General features: G+C 57.3%; 2 protein-coding genes across 5 annotated transcripts; both read left to right on the top strand.

The window, feature by feature from the left end:
- The first annotated feature begins 288 nt into the window (after positions 1 to 288).
- RAB11FIP1 (RAB11 family interacting protein 1) lies at positions 289 to 15012 on the top strand. 4 transcript variants are annotated; one of them, XR_010989567.1, is made up of 7 exons: positions 289 to 690; positions 4127 to 4569; positions 4991 to 5780; positions 6605 to 8785; positions 9850 to 9955; positions 10749 to 14304; positions 14382 to 15012. XR_010989567.1 is itself a non-coding variant. In XM_068156711.1 (6 exons), exons 1-6 carry the CDS (start codon positions 338 to 340, stop codon positions 10965 to 10967), a joined length of 4089 nt encoding a protein of 1362 aa, XP_068012812.1. In that variant the 5' UTR covers positions 289 to 337; the 3' UTR covers positions 10968 to 15012. The 4 variants fall into 4 exon arrangements, 3 of the variants coding, with proteins under 3 accessions (XP_068012812.1, XP_068012811.1, XP_068012813.1); XM_068156711.1 differs by having other exon boundaries at positions 4994 to 5780; positions 10749 to 15012; XM_068156710.1 differs by having other exon boundaries at positions 10749 to 15012.
- A 777-nt stretch (positions 15013 to 15789) lies between these two features.
- On the top strand, positions 15790 to 20731 carry BRF2 (BRF2 RNA polymerase III transcription initiation factor subunit). Its single transcript, XM_068156708.1, has 4 exons — positions 15790 to 15953; positions 17861 to 17920; positions 18249 to 18570; positions 19173 to 20731. Exons 1-4 carry the CDS (start codon positions 15800 to 15802, stop codon positions 20131 to 20133), a joined length of 1497 nt encoding a protein of 498 aa, XP_068012809.1. The 5' UTR covers positions 15790 to 15799; the 3' UTR covers positions 20134 to 20731.
- The last annotated feature ends 2094 nt before the right edge of the window (positions 20732 to 22825 follow it).

Genomic DNA, 22825 nt, shown 5'->3' with positions numbered 1-22825 from the left:
CACCTGCACACGTCACACACCTGCACACATCTGTCCCCACCTTCACACACCTGCACACGTCACACACCGTCACACACCTGCACACGTCACACATCTGCACACACCTGTCCCCACCTGCACACATCTCTCTGTGTCACACGTGTCTCACAGGTCGCACAGCTGCCCGCACCTGCCCGCACCTGCCCGCCCCTGAGCCCCGGCCCCGCCCCTCCCCAAGCCCCGCCCCAAGCCCCGCCCCGCGCTCTCGCGAGAGGGGCGGGGCCGCCGCACCGGCGCCGCGCACCGGAGTCGCTGCCGCCGCTCCTGCCGTTGCCGCTCCGCTCCCGCTGCCGCTGCCATGTCGGGCCTGGGCGCGGGGTCGGCCCCGGCCTGGGTTCCCACCCACGTGCAGGTGACGGTGCTGCGGGCGCGGGGGCTGCGCGCCAAGGCGGCGGCGGGCGGCGGCGGCAGCGATGCCTACACCGTGATGGCGCTGGGCCGCGAGAAATTCTCCACCTCGGTGGCGGAGCGCTGCCAGGGGCAGCCGCTGTGGCGGGAGGAGGCCACCTTCGAGCTGCCGCCGCCGCCGCGGCCCGCCGCCCTCCGCCTCACCGTGCTGCACCGCGCCCTCGTCGGCCTCGACAAGTTCCTGGGACGGGCAGAGGTGGACCTGGCCGCGCTGCGCACCGACGGCGGCCGGCGGCACACCAGGTGGGGCTGGGGCTAGGAGGGGACCGAGGGCGACGCGGGGTGGCGTGGAGGGAACCGGCAGCCGTGAGGGGACCGAGGGGCCCACGGGGAGTCGGGGTTGGGAGCTCTGAGGGGATCATGAAGCGACCCGGGGGGGCTTCTGTGCCCCACGAGGGTGGAGAGGAGGTGGTGTTGGGGGGTGTCGGATGTGCCCCATAGGAGTTGGGAAGAGTGATGGGAGGGCCTGGGGTGCTGGTGGGTGACCCCAGGTGCCTATGGGATGTCCTGTTCCTTATGGAAATCTCTGCCTCATAGAGCTGTGGAGTTCTAGTGGGGAACCCATGTGCCCCACGGTGACACATAGGGGTAGGAGACACTGCTGCGGCACCCAGAGGTGTGATGGTCTGGCAGGGAACCCCTCTGTCCCACGGGGATCCCTCAAACCCCCTGGGGTGAGCCCTCCGTTCTCCAGACCCTTCCGCAGCTTTGTTGCCCTTCCCTGGACACGCTCCAGCGACTCAGTGTTTGAAACACCTTCACCTTCTGCTGCAGAGCAGAACCAGGCTGCGGCCAGCCGCTGGGGGAGTTTCCTTTGTAAACACTTGGCAGAGCCCAAGTGCAGCCAGGAGCAGGCAGTTCCACCTTGCAGGGGCTGGCATCACAGCTGCCGGCGGGACACCGAGCTGGGAGTCTTCTCCTCTAATCCCCAGCGCCAGCTCTGTGTCACACCTCCTCCCTTCAACATAGCTCTGGAATCCCACAGCGGTGACTGGGAGGGGTTTGACCGGGAGTCAGCAGCCTTGTAATGTGGTTTGGGGTGGCCTGGCTGAGTCACCTTCCTCCTCTCGTTCACCTGAGCAGATGCAGGAGCTGGCCGCAGCCAGGGGCTGCATCGTGGCTCTCGCTGAAGCCGTCGCCGCCCGCAGAGCCTCAGCTACAGCGAGGCTGTCATTAAGGTTGTGTCAAGGGCTGCTGTGTTTACACCATGGAGCACGAGGTGCCTTCAGTCAGCAGAGTTCAGGGAGTCAGCCCTCCCTCCAGGGCCTCCTGGGTTGGTTTCTTTGTGTCTGGGCCAGAGGAGAATTGAAAGGGAAAAAAAACAAACCACCAAACCTGACCCAAAATCCAACCTTGATGCTCCTGGGAAAATTCCTGGTGTTTGGGGAGGGGCTTGTGACAAGGGATGGGAGGAAGGGGAATGGCTTTGAGCTGGAAGAGAGGAGCTTGAGGCTGGAGATGAGGAAGAAATTCTTTAGAGTGAGGGTGAGGTTGCCCTGGCAGGCTGTGGACGTCCCCTCCCTGGAGGTGTTGAAGGCCAGGCTGGATGAGGCCTTCAGCAGCCTGTGCTGGTGGGAGGTGTCCCTGCCCATGGCAGTGGGGTTGGCACTGGGTGATCTTCGATGTCCCATCCAACCCAGACCGTTCTCTGATGAGTCCATGCTTTCCAGCTGTCAGTGTCAGAGAGGTTCTCTTTGAATCCCTTTCCTTTTGTCAGCACGGGGCTGCCCTGCAGGCCTCTCCCTGGGCAGGGCTGGTTTCATCTGGAAAATCAACAGAATGCTTGGGCTTGGAAGGGACCTTTAAAGGTCATCTAGTCCAGCCCCCTGTGTTGATGGACAGGTGCAGACTGACCTCAGAAGTGAAGGGGGCAGGTTGGCAGCACCTGATTGACTTTCAGAGCTCAGTGCCTGCAGCATGGGGCTCGGGGGTTCCTTTGCCTCCGGAGTGCTTCTGTTTCTGAATTCATCTCCAGGTTAATCTTCTGAAGCCAGCTGCCTTCTCCTCTTCTCTCTCATTGCTTCCAGTGCACCTTCCAAGGGCTTCAGATGTAAATGCAGTGGGGAGGCAGCTTTGCAAGCCCTCTTTGCTTCCTTTAGGTCCCATTCCAGCTGGTGAGGAGGAGGAGGGCAGAGTCTTCCAGAGGCTTTTCCTACCGGTTCTGTGGCGTTGGGAGGTCTGTGGCTCCAGCCACAGACAAAAGCTTTGCTGTGCAGAGCTGATAATTCTCTTCCCTGGCCCTGATGTGGTTTGAAAGTCATTGAGTGGTAACAGAGCAGGGGTGGTGGTGGGGTGGAGGTGGTGGTGGGGTGGTTTAGGCTACCACAAGCTCTTCCTGGATGTGCTGAATAGTCAGGAGCAGCGTTTCAGAGCAGGGCCAAGGCTTTGTCTGTAAGCAACAGAGCTGGTGAGGGGCAGCTGAGGGTCCTGGGGCTGTTTTAGTGTGGAGAAGAGCAGGCTGAGGGGGAGACCTCATTGCTCTCTACAGCTCCCTGAAAGGAGGTTGGAGCCAGGTAGGGGTTGGTCTCTTCTGTGTAGGATCAGGTGATAGAAGGAGAGGAAATGGCCTGAAATTGTGCCAGGGGAGGCTTAGCTTCATAGTATCACAGTGTCAGTCAGGGTTGGAAGGGACCACAAGGATCATCCAGTTCCATGGGATGGGCAGGGACACCCCACACTAGATCAGGCTGGCCAGAGCTTGGAGATGAGGAAACATTTCTTTGCTGCAGGAGTGGTCAGGGACTGGCCCAGGCTGCCCAGGGAGGTGGTGGAGTCCCCATCCCTGGAGGTGTTCAAGAAACCTGTGGCCATGGCCCCTGGGGACATGGTTTAGAGGCCATGGTGGTGCTGGGCTGGACTCAATGCTCTTGGAGGCCTTTTCCAACCCAAACAATTCTGTGATTCTGTGAACATCCTTCCTGGTGCACTCCAGTCCCCAGCTGCAGAGGTGAGTGGAAAGCCCCAGAAGGCTGATGAGGCCTGGCCTGGCTCTCAGAGGGTTGATTAGGGGTTCCTTGGCTTAAGAGGCATTAAGATAGGGGCTGAAAAGGAGCTGGAATGAATGGTATGAGGGCGTGGGGCTGCCAGCCGGCTCTGGAAGCAGTGTCAGCTCTCAGGCTGCTGCTTTTACGCCCACTTCAAAGTCCTCTGTGAATTTCAGGAAGCCAGATAAAAGCACAGAAGAGAGCTGCAGCAGGGGAATTCTGTGTTGTGCTGCTCTTTTTTTTTTGGGGGGGGGGCTCCTCTTTCTTTTCTGTGCTGTGTTTCTGTTTCCCCTCCTTTTGTTTTAACCCTTCCTGCTCTGGCTTTTGAATCCTTTCTGTTTACAGTCAGGAAGGTTTTGTTTGGCACCTGAGGTCCTATGACCATGCTGCAGTCATAGGACTAAAGGCTTTTCTTTCTCTGTTTGGGTTTATCTGGCTTTCAAAACAACCCTCTGTGCTTCACAGCATCCCAGGATGTTAGGGGTTGGAAGGGACCTCTGAACATCATCGAGTCCAACCCCCCTGCCAGAGCAGGGTCATAGACTCCAGCACAGGAACACAGCCAGATGGGGCTTGAAAGTCTCCAGAGAAGGAGACTCCACAAGCCCTCTGGGGAGCCTGTTCTAAATCACCTCCCCTGCAGTGCCCCCTGCCCCCAGAGCCGGTTTGCAGCCTCCCCCTCCCTGTCCCCGCAGGTGGTACAAGCTCCGCTCCAAGCCGGGCAAGAAGGAGAAGGAGCGAGGGGAGATCGAGGTGGACATCCAGTTCATGAGGAGCAACCTGACTGCCAGCATGTTTGACCTGTCAGCCAAGGACAAGTCTCGCTCTGCCTTTGGCAAGCTGAGGGACAAGCTGAAGGGGAAGAGGAGCAGCGGGCTCTCCGACACGGCCTCGGCCGTCCTTCCCAGTGCCTCTCCCTCCTCCGGCGACAGCGACGAAGAGGCAGCCGAGAAGGAGAAGAAGAAGTCCAAGTTCAAAAGCCTCTTCTCCAAGCCTGGCCTGCAGAAGAGCTCCCTCTCCCAGTCCATGTCAGTCCTGCCCACGCAGCAGCCTGCCACCCACAGGGTTCTGCTGCGGCCCAGTGACTTCCAGCCACAGTGGGACGAGGAGGAGTCCGAGACCTCTCCGGCCTCAGAGAGTGAGTGCTGGCACTTGGTGAAGCACAGAAGCCTTCCTCCAAGGCTCTCTCACACTGCTTAAATTCTTCTTACTGAGTGAATCTGGAGGAAGTCTCTCCTGTCCGTGGTGGTGGCTTCACGCATCGCCACTCACGGCCTCGGGGCAGCTGTGCAAGCGCTGTCTGCACATGGTGGTGGCGCAGCTTCCTGATGTGGGCTGTGGTGGTTTTAGGTCACTAAAAATGGCATCTGTGGTCTGCTCTGCTGAGAGCTGGCAGTGGGAGGGCAGCCTGAGGCTTGGAGGGGGGTTGGTGCAGTCATGTTTGTGCTGCTTCTGCAGTTGCTGCAGTCTGTTAACGGCTGTGAAGCGCTGAGGAGACCACCTCAGGGGGAAGGGTGATGCTGAATTTCTCCCTCTTTGATTCTTTTTTTTTCCCCCAGAAGCCTTTGGAGATGCCCTGGAAGGGAAGTCCTCTCCTTCTCCTGTATTCAGATCTCGTAAAACAGCCACTTTGGACAAGCACCTAAACCCAGTGAGCACTAACCACAGCAAGAAGGAAGGGCTCTCTCTCTTCAGTGGCCTTAAGTCCAAAAATGATCCAGTTTCCAAGTCCAGTCTGTGCATCAATGGCAGCCATGTGTATATGGAAGAGAGCAGGGCCAAGGACAACACTCCAGCCTCTTCCCCCTCTCCTCACAACTTCAGGAGGAAGCAGCTCTTTGCTTCAGAAGAGAACCTGTCCTCCAGGTCTGCTAAAACACCTGAAGAGGCAGGAAGAACATCTCCTAGCCCTGCTTTCTCTGGCTCTGCATCCCTGGAGACCTTTAAATCCATGACCTTGCCATCATACAAGTTGCTTAGCAGTGAAGAACAGCTGGAGCCCAGCCTTCCTCCTGCTGGGGAGGTCATTAAAGAGACCAAAAAGCCAGAGCCCAAAAAGTCTGCCTTGCTCTCTCTGGTCACTGGGAAGAAGGATGCAGTCAAGAGCAGTGATGCTGAGAGTATCCCTGGCAGCACCTTGCAGGGTGAGGCAAGCTGCATTCCAGAAGAGAAGAGTGAACAAGAGACCAAACAGCTTGAAGCTGCAGCAGCTGGAAGCAGAGGCAGTCCCCCAGAAGACAGCCAGCAGGCAGAGGATGGCTCTGCAAGCAAGCAGCCTCTCAACCCTTTCGAGGAAGAAGGGAGGCCTGAGCGAGCTGCCCCTGCAAAGACCAAAGCTGTCAAGCCCAGGTCAGTGGTGGTGACCTGGCTGGTGCTGAGCAGTGCTGGGGGCAGGTTTTAACTGGGCTGCTTCCTCCTTGCCAGGCAGCTTCCTGGCTTGGCATCCTGTGTGGGCCTGAGGTGCTTTGATAACAAATAATAGCTCTGAGTTCTCTCTCGGTGTGAAAAAGGGATGGGCAGAGAGGTGTCCCTGGGACAGTGGCTCTCTGAGTGCAGGGCTTTTCCCTTCCTTGCTGGATCTCCTGCAAGAACTAACTTCTGCCTGGAGCCAGGGGGTGAGGCAGCAGTTCTAACATCTCTCACTTAGCTCTTCTCTGTTTGGCTGTGGTGACTGTTGGAGCCCTGTGGAGAGGGAGGTGAGGGAGAGCTCGGGTGAAGTTGTGCTGAGGCTCTCCCGGAGGCTCTGCTCCTTTTGTCCCTCAGATAAATACAACCCAGGAGGATTTCTGCTTTCAGATGTATGTTATGGGTGTGTCCTGCTAACGAGCCTGCCTTTCATGTCTCTCTCTTAACCCCTCATTTCCAGTGCTTCCTCCTGCTTGAACATCTTGCATCACAGTACTAACGAAGTGGCTTGGGTGCAGAAGGTGCCAGCGCTTAGAGGCAGCCACCTCAGGGAGCTGTGCAAGCTCCAGCTGCTCTGACACAGGTGCAGTGCTCTGTAAAGACAACCTTGCAGCACATGAAGCCTGCCAGAAAGGCTCCTGAGGTCTCTTGCAAGCCTTAACTGCTCCCCAGGCGTTGGGAGCTGGTGCAGCCTGGTGCTGGAGCTTTGCTGCTGCCTGCTGTTGCAGTCTCGAGTGACATGCGAAGTTTTTTGTCCCTTTTTGCAGACTGGGCCTGCCTGCAGAGGAGGAAACCAAAGCCACACTTCCTACTCTTGCACCTGAATCCCTTCCTGCTTTTCTTTCTGGACACTCTCTCAGGAGGGACAACAACCCTTTTGTTCCTAAAGCAGGGCAGGAAGCCCAAGGGCCAGGCCCTGAGGACAGCCCTGGGGCTGCTGCCTTCCCTCCTGCTGCCGCCGCAGAGCTTTTCAGTGGCAGGAACCCCTTCAGCCCGGGGTGGGGCAGGGCAGCCTCAGCCCTGCCTCCCGAAGGAGCTGCTCATTTCCCTTCATCCCGTCATCCTCCACCCCCTGCTCCCAAAGCACCTCCTCTTGGGCAGGTCTCTGGTAGCTCAAATAATCCTTTTGCTTCTGGGTGGGGGCAGAGCTCCCAGGGCCAGGGGCCAGAGCGCTGCGGGCTGCCGGCGTCCCGAGGCCTCTCTCGGCCACCTGCGCCTTCTGTCCCCTCTGAGTGTCACTTCCATGACAGTAATCCCTTCCTGGCCAAGCCTGGCTGGGAAGCAGGTAGGCCAGGTTTCAAAGCTGGTGCTAGTTCTCCCCCTCTGTGCCTTGCTGGTGAGGAAGTCTGTTCCCCAGAGCACCCTGCGGGGCTGCAGCACTCTGCTCGCAGTGCTGCAGGGAGCAGTGCAGATGTGGCTTTGACTGCTGGTGATGTCCAAGCTGCACCAAACCCTCTGGGCACTCCTCCTGACAGCCCTCCTCTGGCTCCAGAGAAGCAGGTTGAGGCTTCTTGGGAAAGCAGCAGGCTAGGCAGCAGGAAATCTGTGTCCTTTCTCCTCAGTGGGTCAGAGGAGGTCACTTCAGGTGGGCAGGAAGGTCAAAAACAGGACTTGGATTTCAGTGGAAGGTTACTTCAGGGTTCAGATGTGACAGGAGGGGGAGCAGGGTTTGCTCCAGGACTAGAAGCATTATCAAAGCTCTCTAGTGACAGGGTAGGTCCCATGCAGAACTGTGAGGCTGCTCTGCAGGCTGGTGTAAACACTGGACCCTGCGTGGAGGATGCTGAACACTTTGGCTCTCTCTCCAAGGGCAGCAGCAGCCTCTCAGCAGGGCTGGAAGAGAAGCAGGAGACCTCTGGTGAAAAGAGAGGAGGAGAAGGTGCCCCCAGAGCAGCTCCACTTGATGAAGATGGCCCAGCAGCACCTGCCAGGCCAAGCCCAGGAGCCTGTGCCCTGTCCCCCCAGGATGCTGCTGGCAGGAGGGCTGGCAGGGAGGTGCTTGTCCCTCCAAAGCCAGCCCCACGCCTGTCTGTCACCCTGAAGAACCTGCCTGGCTCTCAGGCTGATGATTTCAGTGCTGAGCTGCCTTCTTCAGGCCATGATGTCAAACCTGCTGCTGGGCCCTCCTTACCTAATGGCAGAGCCTCAGATGCTGCTGGGTGCCTCCTCCAGAGCAGCTCATTGGTGACTGGTGGTGCAGCAGTGATGCTCAGGGAGCTCAGCAGTGACAGGCATTCAAAACCTGAGGGGGAGGAGGATTTGGTTGGTTGCCTCCCAAGCCTGAAGTCTGCTGTTGCCCTTGCTGGGGAGCGTGGTCTGAAGCTCGCCACTCTCCCTGTCATCCTGGAGGGAGGCTCTGATGATGAGCTGCTGGGGGACCCTCAGGAGCCCCCTGGGCTTGCTGCAGGGGAGGAGAACCCTTCAGAGGCAGGAAAGCAGGCCCTGGGTGCAGTGCCTTTGCATGAAGACCTGCAAGAGCACTCCAGCAGCTCTGCTGCAGCTGAGCTGGGGGGAGGAGGAGGAAGTGCTGCTGGTGCTTGTGAGCCAGGCAGAGCTCCTGAGCTGCCTGCCAGAGTGAGTGTCCACAGTGCCCAGGAGCAGGTGGCTGACTCAGGCGTAGGTGGGAGGGAGCAGAGCAGCCCTTTGGAGGTACCAGAGCTGAGAAGAGCTCAGCTGAGTGCTGAGTGTGCAGAGCAGGCCTTCTCTGAGCCTTCTGTTTCCTCTTCCTCCCTGTCAAGTCCTCCCCAGCCCTGCTTTTCCTCTCCCCCCCTCCCCTCTGACGCCCCCAGGGGTAGAGCAGAGTCTCCGAGCCAGCCAGCAGCCGAGGGCTCCGCAGATAAAGCAGGAAACTCTGGCAAGAAGAAGCTTCTCCAGGCCTGGGTTTCACCCTCTGACATATATCCTAACCTAAGCCAGCAGAGTGGTGAACCCCTGGCTCCTAAGCACAGGTGAGAGCATGTGGGCAGTGCCCTGCACAGCAAGGGCCTGGCTGCTGGTGGCAGCCTTGCTGTTCCTGCTGGCGTGGGACAGCCTTGACTGCCCCTTGGCCCTGGGATTTGGAAGGGCCTGGGGCCTCTGGTGCCAGAGCAGGATCACTGCTGGCAGCAGATAAATCTGCCTGGCTGCAGGGGAGGAGCAGAGCACTGCAGGGGAGCTGCTCTTCATCACAGCTCTCCCTCGGAGGGGAAACCTGAGGGGAGCTCGGTCACAGTTCAACAGCTGGAGTCATCTCAGCAAAGTCTGGGGACATGGGCTGGGGCTGATCCAGTGTGCAGGAGTGGGAGGGTGGTCAGAGGAAGCCTCAGCAGCTGGGATGCTTCCTTTGCTGGCTCCTGAGCCTCCAAGTGACTCACAGCAGGCGCTGCAGTGCAAGCCTCTCCTAGAGCTCAGGGCTGCTTTGTGGAGCTGTCTGCAGCTCCTCCTGCCTGCTGGGCTACTGAGGAATGGTGCCAGGGACCTGCCAGTCCTCAGTGCTCCTCCTGCAGAGCCCTGGCTGGGACCTGGGGTGCTTCTGGGTTGGAACATTTTCCTTGCTGTATTAAATCTGGCAGTGGCAGCCCTGCTGGAGCAGATGAAGAGAGCACTTTTTGGCAGCTTGTGGTGTAAGTCCAGAGTGGAAAAGGCAGAGTTCAGGCTTGTGCCAGGAGGGTAGAAGTATTTGATGTGTTGCAAGAAGTATGTTGTGGTTGGGAAGGTCAGGCTCCAAGAGCAGAGTAACTGTGGCTGTGTCCTGCCTCCTCCTGGCTTTTCTCTTGTGATGTAACCTTCAGGTTACTGCTGCTTGAGCTCCAATGCCTTCAGTCAAGAAGGATAGCAGAGGACTGGAGAATACTTCTGAACAGCCCAGAGCTTAGCCAGAAGTGCCTCATCCTCCCCAAGCTCAGTCTCTTATCTCTCTGGAGATGGAGCAGGGCAGGAGTTTTCCTCAGTTCCTTGCTGTATTTGCTTTGAGTCTGCAGGTCTGTGTAGTGCTGCTGTGCTCTGCAGCTCTCTCCCTGTTTTCATGTTGCAGGCTCCATCCTGTGAAGCCCATGAATGCCACAGCAAGCAAGCCCCAGAGTAAAACCCTGAATGTCATCAGCACTATGAATGAAAAGCTGCTGGAGATGAACATGAAGGTATGGAGGGAAGGGGCACTTGAGACCAAAGCTTGGCCAGTAGACTGAGCAGAGCTCCTGTGCTGTTTGCCTGGGCTCCTGTCTCCATCCTGAGCAGAGAAGGAACAGTTGTTGTTAGGCCATGGGGGGAATCAACTGCCCTTGTCTCAGTCCCCCAAGGTGGGAACAGGCTTGAAGTGTTCTCTGGCTGCCCAGAGGTGAGCAGGAGGGGGATGTGTGTGAGCCAGGATGTGGCTGTGACAGGGGCAGTGTTTGGCTCTGTGTGGTGCTGCCCCTGAAGATGGTCCAGGCTGGGCTTGCTCATGGCCCAAAAGCTCTTTTGAGTCAGAGAACCACAGCAGCACAGAGGGGCAGGGGCTGGAAGGGGCCTCCAGAGATCATGCAGTCCAACCCCTGTGCCAGAGCTGGGTCACCCAGGGCAAGTCACACAGGAACACTTCCAGGTGGGGCTTGGAAGTCTCTAGAGCAGGAGACTCCACAACCTCTCTGGGCAGCCTGCTCCAGGCCTCCAGCAGCCTCACACCAGAGGGTTCCAGCTGCTACCTGCTGTTCCTTGTGCTGTCACTGGGCTCCACCAAACAGCCTGGCCCCTTCTTGACACCCACCCCTCAGGTGTTGATAGGCATTGATCAGATCTCTTCTCAGCCTTCTCCTCTCCAGACTAAACAGCCTCAGGTCTGTTTGTAGCAGGGACCTTGCCTGGCCTGCCCCAAGCCAGCTGGCAGCTGCCATCCTGTTGCTCTGGTGAAGTGCCCACGTGTCTGTGCTGAGCCTGCCTCTCTCTCTCCCTCAGAAATACGAGCCCTCAGACCCTGCCTATGCCTATGCCCAGCTGACACACGATGAGCTGATCCAGCTGGTCCTCAAGCAGAAGGATACCATCAGCAGGAAAGACCTCCAGGTGCGGGAGCTGGAAGACTACATCGACAACCTCCTGGTCAGGGTGATGGAGGAGACCCCAAACATCCTGAGGGTCTCAACCTCTGGCAACAAGAAAGCTGGGAAGATGTGAAGGCTTTCTGGGGGCTCTTGGATGAAGGACTGAGTTCCTGCTGCTGGAGTTTGATTCATTGGTGAGGAGATGATGTGAAGTAGATGGTGCAGGTTGTGCTGCCCACCAGAAGAAACGACCTCTTTCCTTCCTCCTGCCTTGAGCAGCTCTCAGTTTGGTCAGGAGGCAGAGCAGCTCCTGGGCAGGGGGGAGTCCAGAACTGGAGTCCACTTATTTATTGCTTTGTTCCTTTCCATTCTTTGGGAAGATTTGCTCAGGCATCTGTTGATCCAGAGGCAGGTGGGTGGAGGGTTCTTGCTGAGCCTCTGTGGAGGTGGTTTTTAGTGCTGGGTTCACTTTGTAGCAGCTTTGATAGACCAATCACTCTCCAGTCCATATCCTCTCTTGTAGTGCAATGTGCAGTCCTGTGCAGTAGAGCTTGAGGCTTTGATTGGCTTGCAAAACAACAACTGGAGGAGTCCCAAAGAGGAGTGGCCAGGCCAGGGCTGTGCTTCTAGGGCTGATGCCCTAGAAGTTGAGTCCTTTAGATTGGAAAGAAGGAAGCAAAACTTAGCTCATCTCATGAAGTCCATCCTGTCTCCAAGCTGCTCTCTGAGGGACAGGTGTACAGAGGCCTTGCCTGGAGGAAGCACTGAGATGCCTTAGGTACCTTTGTCTGCCATAGGAATGGTGGTGAAGAGTCTTAAATCAGAGGCTGTTCTCTTATGGGCTGCAGATTCCTGATCCAAAGAGGTCTCCTTCAAAGGAGGGAGGTGGAGCTGCACCCAGGTGGCTGTGGATTTCCCAGGGCCCCTGCCTGGCCTCTGTCTCCTGTTGTAGGGGAGTTCTGGGGTGGTTTTTCTTGTGCACCACTGCAGTTTATGGCATCTCAATACCCTGGATTTTGGAGCTGGGCTTACCTTGGAGTGCCCTCCAGAGGGGATCAGTCTTCCAACCTTTCCTTTCCTGTGTTCCTTAGGCAGCTGAGTGAGGAACCAGCTCACCCTCCCCTGGGGACAGTCACTCTGCTCAGATCTGGTTTTCTTTGTGACTTGCTGCTCAGAATGGAGGGGGAAAACCTCCTGCAACTGAGAGAGTGAATCTGGAGAAGGATCTGAATGTATTATCTGCAGCTGCTCTTGCAGGACAATTGAGAGGTCCATCTCCTTCCTTCCTGTGTGGCTGCTCTGCAGCTTGACAGAGGCAGGGATGTTCTCCCCACCTCATCAGAGAGCACAGCCACCCCCACAGGCTTCTGCAAAGCTGGATGTGGCTTTGGTTTTGGGGTGAGCTCTTGTCAAAGGGCAAAACCCCCAATCATTCTGCTGCCTGTTTGCATCTCTGGGGTTCCTCAGGGGTGGGAGAGTCCATAAAAGGCTTAGAAGAAAGCAGAGATCCTGAAGGAGCAGGTAGCAGAGAACCAAAGCAAACACTCCTGCCTGGGGCTGTGGGAAGGGTCTCTTGGGTCACTCCTGGCTGAGCTTGGCAGTGGTGAGTTTCTAACTCAGCTTTCTTGCAGCAAAGCACTTTACTGAGGGACTAACCCAGCTGGATCAGCTCCCAACCTGCAGCAGGCTGCTTGCTGTTCTCACAGACCCCTGAGAACTACTCCCAGGACTCTGTTTTTGTAGTGAAGAGTAGTTTAATATATTCCCCTGTCCCTCAAATGCTGTTGATCAACATTTTTGTGACCCTGACTACCAAAGTCTGGAGCTCTTCTGACAGCTGCTTGGGAAGCTTGAGCTGGAACAAGCCTCAAAAGCCTTCTAGAAAGACTTCAGGTACTATTTTCCCCCCTAAGGGCCTTTTATTTGGCTGGTTTTGGTGAAGGGGCTGTGCCTTTCCTGCTGTGCCCTCTTGAGTGAATGAAGAGGCTGAGATGCAGAAGGGTCTTGGCTGCATCTCCAGCTCTGGGCTGCTGGCTTCAGGTTTGAGCAGCTACCGTTTGGCCTCGCTGAAACCTGCTGCTGCTCTTAGTGCCTTGAAATAGTGAGGAAGATGAAGGATTGATTGGCTTCCTCCTTGTGCCTGGGTGGATCTCTGGGGAGGTGTGGTTGCCTGTACCTCACTAACTTGATTCAGGACTTGATTCTGATGTTCTTGGTCAGAAACACCAATTGTGCCTTTGAATGGTGGCTTAACTGGGCAGGAACTGGTGTGACTGAGCTGTGACTGCTGAGGTGGGAAGCAAGGCTCAGCTCTTGCTTCTGGCTCTGTTTGAGCTGAGGTTGATACTGCTGAGGTGGGAAGCAAGGCTGAGCTCTTGCTTCTGGCTCAGTTTGAGCTGAGGTTGGTACTGCTGAGGTGGGAAGCAAGGCTCAGCTCTTGCTTCTGGCTCAGTTTGAGCTGAGGTTGGTACTGCTGAGGTGGGAAGCAAGGCTCAGCTCTTGCTTCTGGCTCAGTTTGAGCTGAGGTTGATACTGCTGAGGTGGGAAGCAAGGCTGAGCTCTTGCTTCTGGCTCATTTTGGACTGAAATTGGTACTGCTGAGGTGGGAAGCAAGGCTGAGCTCTTGCTTCTGGCTCATTTTGAGCTGAAATTGGTACTGCTGAGGTGGGAAGCAAGGCTGAGCTCTTGCTTCTGGCTCAATTTGGGCTGAAATTGGTACTGCTGAGGTGGGAAGCAAGGCTCAGCTCTTGCTTCTGGCTCAGTTTGAGCTGAGGTTGATGCTGCTGAGGTGGGAAGCAAGGCTGAGCTCTTGCTTCTGGCTCAGTTTGAGCTGAGGTTGGTACTGCTGAGGTGGGGAGCAAGGCTGAGCTCTTGCTTCTGGCTCAGTTTGAGCTGAGGTTGGTACTGCTGAGGTGGGGAGCAAGGCTGAGCTCTTGCTTCTGGCTCAGTTTGAGCTGAGGTTGGTACTGCTGAGGTGGGAAGCAAGGCTGAGCTCTTGCTTCTGGCTCAGTTTGAGCTGAGGTTGATGCTGCTGAGGTGGGAAGCAAGGCTGAGCTCTTGCTTCTGGCTCAGTTTGAGCTGAGGTTGGTACTGCTGAGGTGGGGAGCAAGGCTGAGCTCTTGCTTCTGGCTCAGTTTGAGCTGAGGTTGGTACTGCTGAGGTGGGGAGCAAGGCTGAGCTCTTGCTTCTGGCTCAGTTTGAGCTGAGGTTGGTACTGCTGAGGTGGGAAGCAAGGCTGAGCTCTTGCTTCTGGCTCAGTTTGAGCTGAAATTGGTACTGGTGAGGTGGGAAGCAAGGCTGAGCTCTTGCTTCTGGCTCAGTTTGAGCTGAAATTGGTACTGGTGAGGTGGGAAGCAAGGCTGAGCTCTTGCTTCTGGCTCAGTTTGAGCTGAAATTGGTACTGCTGAGGTGGGAAGCAAGGCTGAGCTCTTGCTTCTGGCTCATTTTAAGCTGAAATTGGTACTGCTGAGGTGGGAAGCAAAGCTGAGCTCTTGCTTCTGGCTCATTTTAAGCTGAAATTGGTACTACTGAGGTGCTGGCTGCTGAGGGAACCCCTGTGGCCTGTGCCATGCTTCAGCAGTGTGGGGTTTAGGAAGTTTGGATGATGTGCATTCCAAACCAAAGCAATAATGTGTTGCTCTCCTTGGCAACAAAGCCTTAAAACTTGGCATTGCCTCTCCTGGCAGCTCTTCTTTTGCTTGCTGTGTCTGCTGAGGTGGGCCCAGGTTGTGTCTGACTTTTGCCCCCCTGGAGTTGTTCCCTGGTGGTTGGAGGTGTTGAGCCTCTTGCCAGGGCAGCACAGGGGGGTCTCAGTCCTTGCACCATCCAGGCTTTGACTTCCTGGGCTGTGAAAGCATCTCACAAGCCTTGTACCTCAGTCTTTCATTGGCAATGTCAGTGACAGCCTTGCTCTGGAGTAAGGGGCTGGCATTTTGTGGCCAGCCAGGTGCTTCACCTTGTGTGACAGTTTTAGGCTGGGGGAGTTTTGAGGAGGGAACTTCTCTCACTACCACACCTTGACTTTTAAGGGCCTTAAGAATCAAATGTTTGTCACTGAAGGACCTGAATGTATTTTCCCCTGTTTGTACTGTCTGTGTCTGCTTTTAGCCTGAGGACCTCTTTGTTTTTAAATGCCTCTTGGTTTCATGGAACACTAAAATAAAAATACCTTCAATCCAGCCTGCATTCCCTTTGTCTTTTGTCCTGAGTCCTTTTACAAGGGCCTCATCCCCCTCCTCCTGACCACCTCTGCTCATCCTCAAGGCATTTCGGGGCTCATTCCATCCCTGCAAGCTATAGGTGCAGGAAGTTCACGGTAAACAGCTCCGAGGGTGGGGAAACCTGATGGACGAGCTCATCCACATCACCAGAACGGAGAGTTTCTGTGGAGCGAAGAAAATGTGTGAAAGGTTCCTGCCCGGGAGCCAGCGAAATGACCCCAAGGGCCAGCGCTGCCCCCGGCCCCTCCTGGGAATGGCCTTCAAAGTGGGGGTGAAAAGGGAGGAGATCAGCCTCCCGCTGGCTCAGGGCCATCTAGCCTGAAACTCCGCTGCGCTGCAGGAGCCCTGGGCGCTGCTACCGCGAAGAGGGCAGAGAGGGGGAGCCCCCCCGAACCCCGCGGCAGCCCCAGGGGACACAGTGACCAAGGACGGGGACGCTGCGTCCCCGGAGGGGAAGGTTTCGCTGCGTTTGCAGCTCCCCGCCGAGCGAGGCAGGCAGCCGTGCCCTCACTCCCGCCCCCGGAGCCACTGCCGCCGCCGCCGCCGCCTCTTCCCCCGCGGCCGGTGGGCGCGGGCGGGCGGAACTCGCGGAGAGCGGAACGCGGAGTGCGTGTGCGAGTCCCGGGACGGACCCGGAGCCGCTCCGCCCCCTCCCAGCGCTCCGCCCCCTCCCAGCGCTCCGCCCCCTCCCAGCGCTCCGTTCCCTCTCAGCGCTCCGCCCCCGGCGCTGCCTGCCGGCGCGGCCATGGCGGAGCGGCGCTGCTGCCCCGAGTGCGGCTCCTCGGCGCTGGTGGAGGACTCGCACTACGCGCAGCAGCAGCTGGTCTGTGCCGCCTGCGGCTGCGTTGTCTCCGAGGGGCTCCTCACCACCACCTACACCGACGAGGAGCATCTGCGAGGTGCGGCACGGCGCGGGCCCGGCGGGTCGGAGTCCCGGCAGCCTTCGGGGTGTGCGGAGCGTTCGGAGTCGGTCTGAGCGAGGGAGCGCTCCCCAGGCAGCCGTTTGTAGCCAGCCCAGGGGCCGCTGTGCGTGCACACGCTGCGCTCTGCGGGTCCGAAAGGCCCTGCTGAGGAGGATGGGGCTGGGTTGGAGCAGCTGCTTCCTCCTCCCTCCCTCCCTCCCCAGAAGCTCAGCCTGTCCCGGGGTGTTGCTGCTGCAGGAGCAGACCCACGGCGCTTCTCTGCCGCGTGTTAGGCTTGGGACCAGTGCTGCGATGCTCTTTGGCTCTGTTAGGCTTCCTGTGAGTGTGGTGGAGTAGCCCCGAGGCCGTTTGCTGTTCGTGGAGGAGCGGTGGCTTGGAGGACTCCTGCGGCTGTCACTTGTGCTGGCAGCTCTTGTTTAGTGGCCTCAAAGGCCTGGCAGTTGTGGTGATTGAACCCTGCTGGCGTGGGCACTAGGTTGTCTGAGATCTGAATGGCACCAGCCCCAAACTCCCTAGATACCATCCCCAGGCACCAAGTGACACCAGCCCCAAACTCCCTAGATACCATCCCCAGGCACCAAGTGACACCAGCCCCAAACTCCCTAGATACCATCCCCAGGCACCAAGTGACACCAGCCCCAAACTCCCTAGATACCATCCCCAGGCACCAAGTGACACCAGCCCCAAACTCCCTAAATACCATCCCCAGGCACCAAGTGACACCAGCCCCAAACTCCCTAAATACCATCCCCAGGCACCAAGTGACACCAGCCCCAAACTCTGAGTGACATTATCTCAGAATCTCAGAATCATTTTGGTTGGAAGAGACCTTTAAGATCATTGAGTTCAACTCTTAACCCAGCACTGCCAGGTCACCACCAAACCACATCCCTCAGCACCACATCTCCCTGGCTTTAGAACCCTTCCAGGGATGGGGACTCCACCACTGCCCTGGGCAGCCTGGACCAGGCTCATGTCCTCATGTCCAACCTAGACCTCCCCTGGGGCTACTTGAGGCTGTTTCCTCTTGTTCCATCACTTGTTCCTTGGCAGAAAAGCCTGACCCCCACCTGGCTCCAACTCCCTTTCAGTGAGTTGTAGAGAGCCAGAAGGTCTCCCCTCAATCTCCTTTTCTCCAGGCTGAACAATCCCAGGTCCCTCAGCTACTCCTCACAAGACTTGTGCTCTAGACCCTTCACTGCCCTTCTCTGGACCTGCTCCAAGACCTTAATGTTCTTCTTGGAGTGAGGGGCCCAAAACTGAACCCAGTATTCAAGGTGTGGCCTCACCAGTGCTGATCCCTGCCCTATTCCTGCAGAACCTTTCTGTATTCACGGGTCAGCCTGCACTGCTTGAGCCTGGAGGCTCTTGGCACGCACCAGCGTGGTGGTTGGTTTTGTTTCACCCTTTAAACTCAGCATTTTCTGCCTGTCTGCACTCAACAGACCCAACTTTGAGTGGGCTAACTTGCCAACAACTCCTCACCAAATCTTCTGTGTCATCTGTAGAATAGCAAAAGACCTAACAGCTGAGAAATACTCTGGAGGCAGGAAATAGACAACACATTCAATAACCAAAGAAACAGAGCTAGAAAATGCTTGCTTGAAGGCTGTGTGCAGTTGAACTGGAGATAATCTGAGGACATTAAATTGCTCAGCAAGAAGAGGTGGGCAGAAGACTCCTTAATGTGGTGGTAGTGAGGGGAAAAGCAGCAACCAATATCCAGAAAGATTTTGGTGATGCTTCTAGGAAAATGTTTATGTTTAAGTAAAGTGTGATCTGGAGAGAGCAGGAGTCCCAAGTGTGGGGCTTATCCCCAACCTCTAGATGACAATGCCCCTCAGAGCCACTGTGAGCCTGTCCTGACCCTGGCTGTCTTTCAGAGGTGGCCTATTCCCACAGCACTGGCCAGAAGGAGCAGCTGAGCCGCTGTCTGCAGCGAGGTAAGAGCAAGGTGGATTCCCTCCACACCCTGATTCCCTCTTGCTGCTGCTCTGGCTTGTTTGAGGTGTTTCTGATGCTCTCTGAGCTGGTGAAAGCCTCCAGAGCTGGCAGTAAAGCAAGGAGGCAGCAGCTGGGTCTGTGCCCAGCCTCCAGCAAGCTGCTTCACCCACACTGGGCACCTGGGAGGGGTTTTCCTGCTGGCTTTGGGGCTGCTCTCACCCCGTTGCCTGGGGCTGGGTGAATGTTGACTGCAGTCAAACACTGAGGAGGGGAGGGCTGCAGCAGAAGCTGTGTGAGCTGAGCTGGAAGGGTGCTCTCTTCTCCCAGGGATCAGGAGGGTCCAGGATCTCTGTAAAGTCCTCCAGCTGCCCACAGTGTTTGAGGAGACGGCGGTGTCGTACTTCCAGAGAGCTCTGCAGCACCCCTCCTTCCACATGGTCAGTGTGGAGAAGAAGGAGCTGCTGGGGGGCTGCTGTGTCTTTGTCACTTGTCGACAGCACAACTGGCCCCTGACCATGGGGACCATCTGCTCCCTCCTGTACGCCAAGCAGGAGCTCTTTGCTGGTGTCTTCCTCAGCCTTCAGAAGGAGCTGGGGCTCTCGGTGCCAGCCCTCAGCCTGGCAGACCTGGTGAAGACACACCTCAACAGGTAACAGGGCCCCCTGCAGCCACTGCACAGGGCTGTGTTTGGCACTGCTGGGTGGAAGAGCTTCTGAAATGCGGCTGTGGCTGTGGCAGGAGTCCACAGACACCCCCAGGGTGGCCTGTGCTGTGACACAAGCACAGTGAGTGCATGATGGCAACCCCAGATCAGCTGGAGAAGTGTTCCCTCAGCCCTGCCTGCTGCTGAGAGGGGGCAAGATGCACTGGTGGGGGCAGTACTGGTGCACCAGCAGCCAGAACTCCTGACCTGGGAGCACACTCTGGTCCCTTGAGTGACTGTGGTACAGCAAAGTAGCCTGGAGGTGGCCATCAGCAGGGCTGGTGTTTGGTGCTGGGCTGGGGACAGTGACCCTTGTGTGTGCTGGGGTTGTGATGGCTTTAGTGCCTCCCTCATCACATTCTGGGCTGTGATTCTTCTCTTGCAGCCCTTCCTTTCTCAGTTTGGAGGCTTTCAGCTCAGTGACAGGAGCAGAAGCCCATCACAGGAGCAGGATGTGTTGGTCCTGAGGGACCCTCCTGGAGCTGGGTCGCTGAGGCACCCCTGGGTGAAGCTCCCTGGCACTAACAGCAGGCTCTTTGCTCTTCCAGTTTTCAGCTCTTCCAGCACACAGCCAATGTCCCTGCTGCATTTGTGGAGGACAAGGAGAAGATGGTCACCAGGACCATGCAGTTGGTGGAGCTGGCCAGTGAGACCTGGCTGGTCACCGGCCGGCACCCTGTGCCCATCGTCACGGCCGCAGCCTTCCTGTCCTGGCAGTCACTGCAGCCTGCTGCCCGCCTCAGCTGCACTCTGGCACGCTTCTGCAAGCTGGCTGCCGTGGACTTGCCACCCCCAGCACACCTGAGGCTGAAGGAACTTCTTGAGATCCTCCTGAGGATGGCCTCCCAGCTGGCTTGGCTGAGGGTCTTTAAACTGGACAAGAAAACGGTGGTCAAGCACATCGGGGACCTGCTGCAGCACCGAATTTTCCTGCTGAAAAATGCTTTCTGCCTGGAGGAGGAGGAGCAGCAGCAGTGTGCTGTGGGCCTGGGTGAGGGCTCCCAAGGAGAGGAGTCCCAGGGCAAGGGCTCCCTGGGCAAGTCTTCCCCCGATGAGGGCTCCCTGGACAAGGGCTCCCTGGGCAAGTCTTCCCCAGATGAGGGCTCCCTGGACAAAGGCTCCCTGGGCAAGTCTTCCCCAGATGAGGGCTCCCTGGACAAGGGCTCCCTGGGCAAGTCTTCCCCAGAGGAGGCCTCCCCAGGGGAGAGTTCCCCAGGTGAAGGCTCCCCAGGTGAGGGTCCCCCAGGCAAAGGCTCCCCTAGCTCTCCTCTCCAGGCAGTGCCAGGCAAGGGCTGTCCTTCAGAAGGGGAGCACCAGCGTGGGGGTGGCAGGAGGCCCTTGCTGCCCCCCTGCCTCATCCATCCCAGGAAGAGGCTGCGCACAGCGCCCCCCAGCGCCCTGGACGCTGCCATCACCGGCGATGAGCACATCTCCGACAGCGAAATCGAGCAGTACCTGCGGAGCCCCGAGGAGATCAGGGCCTTCAGGAAGGTCAAGGCCTGGCCATGAAGGTGGTTGTCTCCAGCCTGGTCCTGGCTGTGAGGACCAAAAGTGTGAAACCTGCTGGTGACAGAGCCGTGGCTGCAGGGACAGTGGCCCAGGGGAGCAGGCAGGGCTGGGGGCAGGGGGGAGGCTGTGTCCTGTTGCAACTGGGGCCTTTGGTGGAGTGGCCACGTTGGCTTATGTGCTGTTTCTGTTAGAAATAAAGAGAAGTGTGGGGGCTGGGGCTGGGGGCTGGGTTCTGTCTCTCTGCAGCCTCTGGTAGAAGGTGGTGTGGTGCCTCCCAGCCCTGCAGGCTGGCAGCAGGAGAGCGTTTGGTGATGCCCAGGGGAAGGTCTCCTAACACCTTCCCTGGCACTGGTTTTCCATAGCCCTGCTCCAGCTTTTGCAGGGCTGCCTGTGCTTCAGCTCTTTGGACAGAAGAAGCTTGTGAGGGTGAAGGAGACACCGGGACACCCTGAGAGATAACCTGCCCTGGACTTAACCCCAGGCAGAGCTACAGGCTGGGGTCAGAGTGGCTGAGAGCTGCCAAACACAGAGGGACCTGGGGGTGCTGATTGACAGCTGGCTGAACATGAGCCAGCAGTGTGCCCAGGTGGCCAAGAAGGCCAAGGGCATCCTGGCCTGCATTAGGAATAGTGTGGCCAGCAGGAGCAGGGAAGTCATTGTGCCCTGTACTCTGCTTTGGTTAGGCCACAGCTTGAGTCCTGTGTCCAGTTCTGGGCCCCTCAGGTTAGGAAGGACATTGAGACACTTGAAGGTGTCCAGAGAAGGGCAACAAGGCTGGGGAGAGGCCTTGAGCACAGCCCTGTGAGGAGAGGCTGAGGGAGCTGGGGTTGTTTAGCCTGGAGGGGGCTCAGAGGAGACCTTGTTGCTGTCTGCAACTACCTGAAGGGAGGTTGTAGCCAGGAAGGGGTTGGTCTCTCTCTCTAGCAACCAGCACCAGAACAAGAGGACACAGTCTCAAGCTGTGCCAGGGGAAGTTTAGGCTGGAGGTGAGGAGAAAGTTCTTCACTGAGAGAGTCATTCGTCATTGGGATGTGCTGCCCAGGGAGGTGGTGGAGTCCCCATCCCTGGAGGTGTTCCAGAGGGGAGTGGATGTGGCACTTGGTGCTATGGTCTAGTCATGAGGTGTGTGGTGAGAGGCTGGACTCGATGATCTTTGAGGTCTCTTCCAACCTTGGTGATACTGTGACACTGGTTTTGATTAAACCAAGTGTGTGGAGCTGCTGGAAAGGGTGGCAAAGACGCAGCTTGTGTGTGTCCCACTCCGTGCCCCCTCCCTGGGCCTGCTGAGCAGCCAGCCCCTGAGAAACACACAGCAGCAGCTCTTGGCAGATTGGCAACTCTTTAATATATTAAACAAAAAAACATATCTGCTCAAAACATTCTATTTATATATATATATATATATATATATATATATATATAAAAGGCAAGAAGACCCCTTTGAAAGACATTTCTTTGGCATAGTGTCCCCTTCCCTCCCTTCCTTCCTCCCTCCCAGCTATATTGCAGGAAGGCTCTCTGGTGATCTCTCCTTTGCTCATAATGTAAACAGACCCACAAGTAAAAAAATAACACCCCCCCCCCAAAAAAAAAGTGTAGTTAATAATACAAAGCTCTCTGTGTTTGTTTTCTGCTAGAATACTGTCCCAGTGCAGCAAAGCATCTCTCTAACAGCTCAGCACCCACCCTGCTGGCTGCAGCAGCAGCAGGGATTTGGTTTGTAGCAAAATAACCAGGCACAGGGAAGCTAAACTGTGGTTTAAACCCCCTTGGGTAGAGCAAAGAAGCCCAAGGGGGGGCCTCCAGCTCTGCAGGAAAGGGACACCCTCCCCCTAGAAGAAAACAAATGGGCTTCCAAAAGTGAGCTCAATCCACCACGAAGTGCTTTCTCCTCCCCACCCCATCCCCTGCCTGAGCCTTGCAACCCCTCGGGAGGTAGCTAGAAAAGGGAATGAGTTTGCACCCAGGAGGAATGGAGGCAGGGGGAGGCTGGGGAGGGCAGAAGAGGCACCAGGCTGCCATCCCACCTCTGCTTCGCTCTTGGGGTTGGTGACAGCCAGGCTTAGCACTCTGAGGGCTGAAATCACACAGCCACAGAATGCATTGGGTTGGAAGGGACCCTCAAAGGGCATCTTGTCCAACCCCCCTGCAGGCAGCAGGGCCACCCCCAACCAGAGCAGGCTGCTCAGGGCCCCATCGAGTCTCACCTCGAATGTCTCCAGGGATGGAGCCTCCACCACCTCTGTGGGCAACCTGTTCCAGTCTTTCACCACCCTCATGGTGAAGAACTTGCTCCCGATGTCCAACTTAAACCTACCCTGCTCTGGTTTCAAACCCCTGCTCCTGGCAGCCCCACTGGGCACAGGCAGGCAGCTGGCAGAGCTGTACTGGGACCAGCACAGGGAGCTTCTTGCCTGGCTGGGGGGGCAACCAACCTCCTCTGGTTTTAGGAATCCTTCAAGACCTGGCAGGAGCCTGCTGCTGCCTGCAGCCTGCTGCTGCCTGCAGCCTGCTGCTGCCTGCAGCCTGCTGCTGCCTGGTGCCTGCTGCCTGCTGCTGCCTGCAGCCTGGTGCTGCCTGGTGCTGCCTTGCAGCCTGCTGCTGCCTGCTGCCTGTTGCTGCCTTGAAGCCTGCTGCTGCCTGCAGCCTGGTGCTGCCTGCAGCCTGCTGCTGCCTGCAGTCTGCTGCTGCC

The sequence above is a fragment of the Melanerpes formicivorus genome, unplaced genomic scaffold, assembly GCF_026170545.1.
Source record: "Melanerpes formicivorus ecotype bairdi unplaced genomic scaffold, bMelFor1.0.p_v2 SCAF_34, whole genome shotgun sequence".
NCBI lineage: Eukaryota > Metazoa > Chordata > Aves > Piciformes > Picidae > Melanerpes > Melanerpes formicivorus.
The sequence above is the reverse complement of the archived record's forward strand: the minus strand, read 5'-3'. Positions and strand labels throughout refer to the sequence as shown.

Excerpts from the sequence above, each read along its gene's own strand:
- RAB11FIP1 (XM_068156710.1), top strand. The coding sequence starts at position 338 with ATGTCGGGCCTGGGCGCGGGGTCGGCCCCGGCCTGGGTTCCCACCCAC. Across the intron at positions 8,786-9,849 it reads CCCCTGGCTCCTAAGCACAG|GCTCCATCCTGTGAAGCCCA; the intron begins GTGAGAGCATGT and ends TTCATGTTGCAG. Across the intron at positions 9,956-10,748 it reads TGCTGGAGATGAACATGAAG|AAATACGAGCCCTCAGACCC; the intron begins GTATGGAGGGAA and ends TCTCTCCCTCAG.
- BRF2 (XM_068156708.1), top strand. The coding sequence starts at position 15,800 with ATGGCGGAGCGGCGCTGCTGCCCCGAGTGCGGCTCCTCGGCGCTGGTG. Across the intron at positions 15,954-17,860 it reads CGACGAGGAGCATCTGCGAG|AGGTGGCCTATTCCCACAGC; the intron begins GTGCGGCACGGC and ends GCTGTCTTTCAG. Across the intron at positions 17,921-18,248 it reads GAGCCGCTGTCTGCAGCGAG|GGATCAGGAGGGTCCAGGAT; the intron begins GTAAGAGCAAGG and ends CTCTTCTCCCAG.